The sequence below is a fragment of the Bidens hawaiensis genome, unplaced genomic scaffold, assembly GCF_021521415.1.
Source record: "Bidens hawaiensis isolate Kalapana, Puna unplaced genomic scaffold, B.hawaiensis_p1.1 tig00034696_1, whole genome shotgun sequence".
Lineage (NCBI taxonomy): Eukaryota > Viridiplantae > Streptophyta > Magnoliopsida > Asterales > Asteraceae > Bidens > Bidens hawaiensis.
Genome location: NW_027496026.1, coordinates 158,452 through 164,315, shown reverse-complemented (window position 1 = coordinate 164,315; position 5,864 = coordinate 158,452). Strand labels below are relative to the sequence as shown.

General features: G+C 32.7%; 1 protein-coding gene across 1 annotated transcript; it reads right to left on the bottom strand.

Moving 5' to 3' along the window:
- Positions 1-2,492: 2,492 nt before the first annotated feature.
- LOC143586565 (putative magnesium transporter NIPA4) lies at positions 2,493-5,864 on the bottom strand. The gene is made up of 9 exons (XM_077068089.1): positions 5,522-5,864; positions 4,360-4,416; positions 4,162-4,252; positions 3,874-4,034; positions 3,657-3,784; positions 3,436-3,573; positions 3,244-3,336; positions 2,902-3,007; positions 2,493-2,791 (listed from the first exon to the last, which is right to left on the bottom strand). Exons 1-9 carry the CDS (start codon positions 5,676-5,678, stop codon positions 2,706-2,708), a joined length of 1,017 nt encoding a protein of 338 aa, XP_076924204.1. The 5' UTR covers positions 5,679-5,864; the 3' UTR covers positions 2,493-2,705.

The window sequence follows — 5,864 nt, the reverse complement described above, 5'->3', positions numbered from 1 at the left end:
AGAGAACTTATTATATTTAATTAATAATTCAATTATATATTATATTAAACACTTATTATATAAATATTTATGGGAATAATAACTTTGCTAGTACAAAATCTGTCTTAACTACTGTTTACCAGGCTATGTATTTAAGATGCATTATGTGACACGTATTTAATTTAAGATGATGGGATGGTAGCAAAAAAGACAATTATGATCGTCCTACACTCCGCAATTATTATTCACGCGTCAAATAATAAGTTGATTTTGGTTAAAAGGACACATAATTTAAAGTTAGTTACAATGATAGTCCATATAGTTTGTTCCAAGTCTCCTTTGAGGTCTAATTTTTAAACGTTACATGTTTTAAGTTTTTCATTTCTAACACTAAGTTAGTTAAAAGCCAATGGTTGATATCATTACCTTTGCTAATAAAAAAACTGAAAATACATACAATTAAGAATTTGTTAACTTGTTCAAATAACTCATTTGTGGCTTTTTCCCTTTTTCTTATTATTTTGTTTAAATTTATTTAGTTTGAAATCATAACATATTTTATACTGAAAACAAGTATTTTTACCCGCGTGTTGCGGCAGAAAGGGTTAAATGTATTAAATAGTCGAAAGTTGTGATGCGTTACGGAGGGAAGATGATCGGTATTGGTTTGATTCGTTATGGTAAATGTTTCATTATGAAAGTTGAGGGGTCAACATATAAATATGTAAAGCTTTATTACTGAAGTTGAATGACTTAAAAATAAATATGTGAAACTAAAGTTGAAGAACCGAAGTTGAATGACTTAAAAATAAATATGTGAAACTAAAGTTGAAGAACCAAAGAATATATATGTGAAACTTTACTAAACAAAGTTTACAACTTGCCTTAGTCATTACTCGATGTGATTTTTGTCTAACCAAATTCTAACACTTGTTTAAAAAATTTTGTCGGGAGTAAAAAAAAAAATAAACCTCGCCAAACGTCAAAATAAATCTTGTCGGACGTTTAAAAAATTTCTGTCGGCTTGGACGATTTAAACACATGACTGACAGTTTTGTGGCAAAAGTGTAAGAAACTATCAACTGACAGTTTTAAAACGCGTGATTGATTTTTGTTGGTTGAAAATGTAGTCAATTAACATTAAAAGGCGTATGAGTCGACAAGACTGAAAATATACATTACATGAAAAAGGTGGTCAGATGATTAGTCTGTTTTGCTTTGACAGCTCAAAAGAACATTTTGTTCATTTTCTCTATATTTTATACTTCACCAACCACACACATCTTTCCTAACACAATATTATAAGATACAATACACTCATTCACCTTCAACTTCCCATCATCACCACTGCAAATTATTACATCACTAAAATAGCCTGAGAATCCGCTGAAATCCGCACTCTAAACGCCTCCGTGGCGTTTATTCTGTTTAACTTCCGCCGACGTCCCTCGGCCGTAGGATTTTAGTTACTTGTCTCTTGGCAAACTGACACGTGTTATCCTTAACCCTTTTCACGGCCTCATTGTATGCTTTTAGTTCCATATCACCGTCACATCCACCTCAACCAGGCCAGTTTCGAGGTGGATGTGACAGGTGATATGGATCTGGAAGCAAGCGTACAATCAGCCGTGAGAAGGATTACGGACCACACGTGTGAGTTAGCCAAGAGGTAAGTGACTAAAATTCTACGGCTGGCTGAGGGATGCCCAGTGAAAGTTAAACAAAATAGACGCCACAGAGGCGTTTAGAGTGCGGATTCTAGCGGAGCAAAGGTGGCAAAAATATGGAAAAAACAGGTGGTGGAACCAAGCATGAAGATCTTGAAGCATTTCTTAGATGAGTTGGTTCTTCAGCTATTTTGGGTTTTTTTTTTTCTTTTTCTTTTTTGATGTTTTGTTTAGTTTTCTATTTGATGTAACAGTTGATTACTAAGCAATAAGACGCCTTTTGGGCTTAGATATGTTATTGGAATCATAATAAATAAAATGCCACATATAATGCAATGGAGACTTATTTTTTTTATTTTGTTATTATTCTTTTATAAAGATTAGCTTAGAGTGTGCATGAAACCAAAAAAACCGATTCGAAACCGAAAAAATTAAACTGAATTAGAAACCGACGAGGAAGTGCGTAGTTTATGTTGAATTACTTTTTGGTTGAATCGTTTATGTTTTATCCACTTGAATATTATTATTATTATATTTAACGTTTGCTATTGATTTTTTGACATTTTATTTATAATTTTGAATGTAGGCATCTTTTTAGCTCTTAATATTCCATGCATAAATAAACAATATTTTGTTAATCATTATTTTTTTTAAAATATTAAGCCCAATTCAATATCTTGGGTCAAACTTTGTTGGCCCAAAATACGAGTAGAAAAACCGAATTGAACCCAGAAACCGAAAATAAAACAAAAAAACCAAAACCAAACCAAAACCAAACGGTTTTGAAAAATCGAAAAACCGAAAGTTTGGTTTTCGGTTTGGTTTTAGCCCAAAACCGCACGAACCACACTATGCACACCCCTAATTTTAACTGTTTACACATGAGGAATGAAGATGGCTCAATAACACTAATACATAATAGAATCAATAAGCTGAACTTTCTATAACTGTTACGATTAAATTACATGGAAAAAATTCAGTCCACGCTATCGAATAAAAAAACCCAAGATACAACGTGATATTCGTGTAGTCTATGAATAAAGGAAGCGCAAAATTACATTATGGTGACCTTGAATTACTAGAATCGTGACGTCTCAAAGGGATGCCCTCTTCCTCGTCCATATGTTTCGGAAGTCGCACTGAACCTGCATCAAGCGTGTAATTTAAACGAATGAAGCAACTCTTGTGATCATTTTTGCTACCTTGACTAAGAGGTCATATTAAGTAATGTACATAAAGAAGTAAAGATGCATACCTTCAACCATGTCTTTGGTTTTATGAAGAAGAAAGGTTCCCGAGAGTATTGTTACAAACCCGCAAAGTTCGGTTACAATTTGCGTAGGATCTTGCCCATCCCAATCCTGATTAGACAAACAAACTCAAAAGATCATTCTCGATGAACATTTATAGATAGATAGATATACACGTGTGTAAGAACTACAAGTGTATTATAAATATCGTGGACGGAAACATATGGTTGTGAGTAAAATAACCACTTCATGTATCACAGTTAACGCAGCATCTGCACGTATTTATGCAGATCTCTACTTAAAGTTTGATTGTTTGGTTACAGTTTAGCGTTTGAATAAAGTATTACCTTGAACATTATCACACTTGCTATGATAGTAAGAGACGTGAACATAACATAGTATATGGGAGAGACCACAGCTGTGTTGAAAGTGTCAAGCGCCTGTACTCGATATCACGCCAAGAAAAACAACAAAAAAACATTAAAACAATGGGCAACGCTATACTTTTTTTAATACAAAAACAATAAACTTGAAATTACCTTGTTCAAATAGTTCATTTGAGTAATGATACAAAGAAGAACAAAGAAGGTAAAGGCCCATGTTTGAGGATACATTAATTGATTTGTTCCTGAAAACGTAAGCTTCAAAGCGATACCAAGACCTTTCACACTCATCACCTATAATATGAACACGATTAAACAAATTAAATAAAAAAAACAATTTTTAAAGAAAATAAAAACACCCAAATGAAGATACTCACCGACAAAGAACCTACTAGTGAACAGACTCCAATGTAGCACATTACGTGCGTGTGACCATATAAGGGGATATAATGCACCACAAGTACAAAAACAGCTATTAACACAAGCACTCCATATAGCACAAAAGCTGCAATAAAGAGCAAAATGAAAATATAACCATTAAATTACTGTTTAATTAATTAAATTAGATTAATAGCAAAAAAAAGCGGTTGTTACCTGGTTCTGTAGCAAGATCCCATACTTCTGCAACTGATTCAATTGCACGTTCTTGAGGGGCATGTAGAACGATTGTTGTGGACCCCACGACACATAGAGCGCAACCGAGAACACCAAAAATGTGTAGTTTTTCTCGTAAAATGATATGCGCAAGTACAGCACTGAAATATAAATAATAATAATAATAATAAATAAATAATAATAATAATAATAATAATGTATGACTATCATGTAAAGAAGAAAGAATAATTCAAGCACAAGTTCTGAACTTAAATTGTTAAGTCATACCTGATTATAATGCTGAGTGCCCCGAGAGGTGTGACTAAAATAGCTGGTGCAAATGCGTACGCTGCAAAGTTTGCAACCTCTCCAACAACCACTGTAGAAATAAGTCAGCAATATTAAACAAACACACTTATATAATGTTAATGTAACCATGTTACGTTTTAAATTATATGTTAAACGACATCAAATAAATGAACTCACTTGTTATCATGCCTACCCACCAAAGAGGCTCGTATAAGTAAGAATATCCTCCACTTCCTGACAAAATCGATCAAATTTGTTAATGAAAATTTAAGAGTGTTATTTAGGGTTGTATGAAAATGGAAAGGTATTAAATCTCAAAAACACAATAAATATTATATATATGAACATTAGTTGGTTAATGCAATATGCACTACTTTTGTTTTCTTATATAAGGATTCAAACAAATGTACATAAAAAATACTGTAAAAAACAAATAAATATTATATATATGAACATTAGTTGGTTAATGCAATATGCACTACTTTTGTTTTCTTATATAAGGATTCAAACAAATGTACATAAAAAATACTGTAAAAAACAAATAAATGATTAACATGAAGGAATTAGAAGTGTTCAACAAATCGAATTTCGAATAACTTAAAAATTCGATTACTGAAATTGATTTGAATTTCGAGTAGGGTCGACGGGTCATCATAGTGGGCACCTGTTTAGACACGATAAGACCTGTTTAGCAAAAAAGCGCGCTATGCAATTTTGTACCTTTTTAAAAATAATTAAAACTAAAACACTAGAGAACATCATTTCTCTTTCTTGGTACATAAAACGTATAACTGTCATGCTAAAACCACCAAAGTCAATTGTTAAGCGAGTCATTTTCATGTTTGATACTTGTGTTAATCGCGTTGTTTCTAACCTGTTAAACACGTTAAGACACGAACTGACAGCCCTAAATTCGAGTTTTTTGAGTCCAATTTAGACACCGAACATCCCTAGTTGACAAAATTCTCTAGAAATCAAAACGAATAACAACAAATCAATAAACAAAGTAACAAACTAAATGAACTAGAAACCAAAAGCCGATTACAAGGTTACGAATTTAGAATCTCACACATTTAGTTAAATGTCGAAACTTAAGCCTCACTAGAAACTAATGCATAATTTGAATTCAGAATTTAACAAAAACGGATTCCGATTAAAAAATATCGAGTTTTCAAGTCCGATTCGAATACTAAACTAAACACCCCTAAAAGGAACGAATAATGAAACATGATCTTAATTATAATTAAAGTTAATGACTAGTTCAATAACATCAAATTGAAACAGCAATCAGATCATTTAATATTAATAATAATAATAATTGGGTGGTAAAATGACGAACCTGCCCTAACGCCAGAAACACCTGCTTTCTTGAGACCTTTTTTCTTGACGATGAAGCTAGAGCCAATGAACAAGCTTGAAGACAATGCTAAGACCAAACCCTTGATGTTATCACTAGACATGCCGCTGTAGGCATCTCTCCAACTGTGTGTACTCATTCCACGGCAAATTCAAGATAACCAAACCCTTTTGATTTTGGTATCAGAAATTGGGTTTATGAGGAAGAAAAGAGTGGAATTGAAGTGGGTATTGAAGGAATTGGAGTATTACACAGTGGAATTCAAGAATTGAAGAAATAATTGGTTGAGATGAGTGGGTTTTGGGGGAAACAAAAAAAAAGAAAC

What these genes read in the sequence shown, in the direction of transcription:
- LOC143586565 (XM_077068089.1), bottom strand. Translation starts at nt 5,678, where the DNA reads ATGAGTACACACAGTTGGAGAGATGCCTACAGCGGCATGTCTAGTGAT. An exon ending in GCACTCAGCATTATAATCAG is followed by an intron (nt 4,035 to 4,161) that starts GTATGACTTAAC and finishes TTTATATTTCAG; the next exon opens with TGCTGTACTTGCGCATATCA. An exon ending in CAAGTGTGATAATGTTCAAG is followed by an intron (nt 3,008 to 3,243) that starts GTAATACTTTAT and finishes TTGTCTAATCAG; the next exon opens with GATTGGGATGGGCAAGATCC.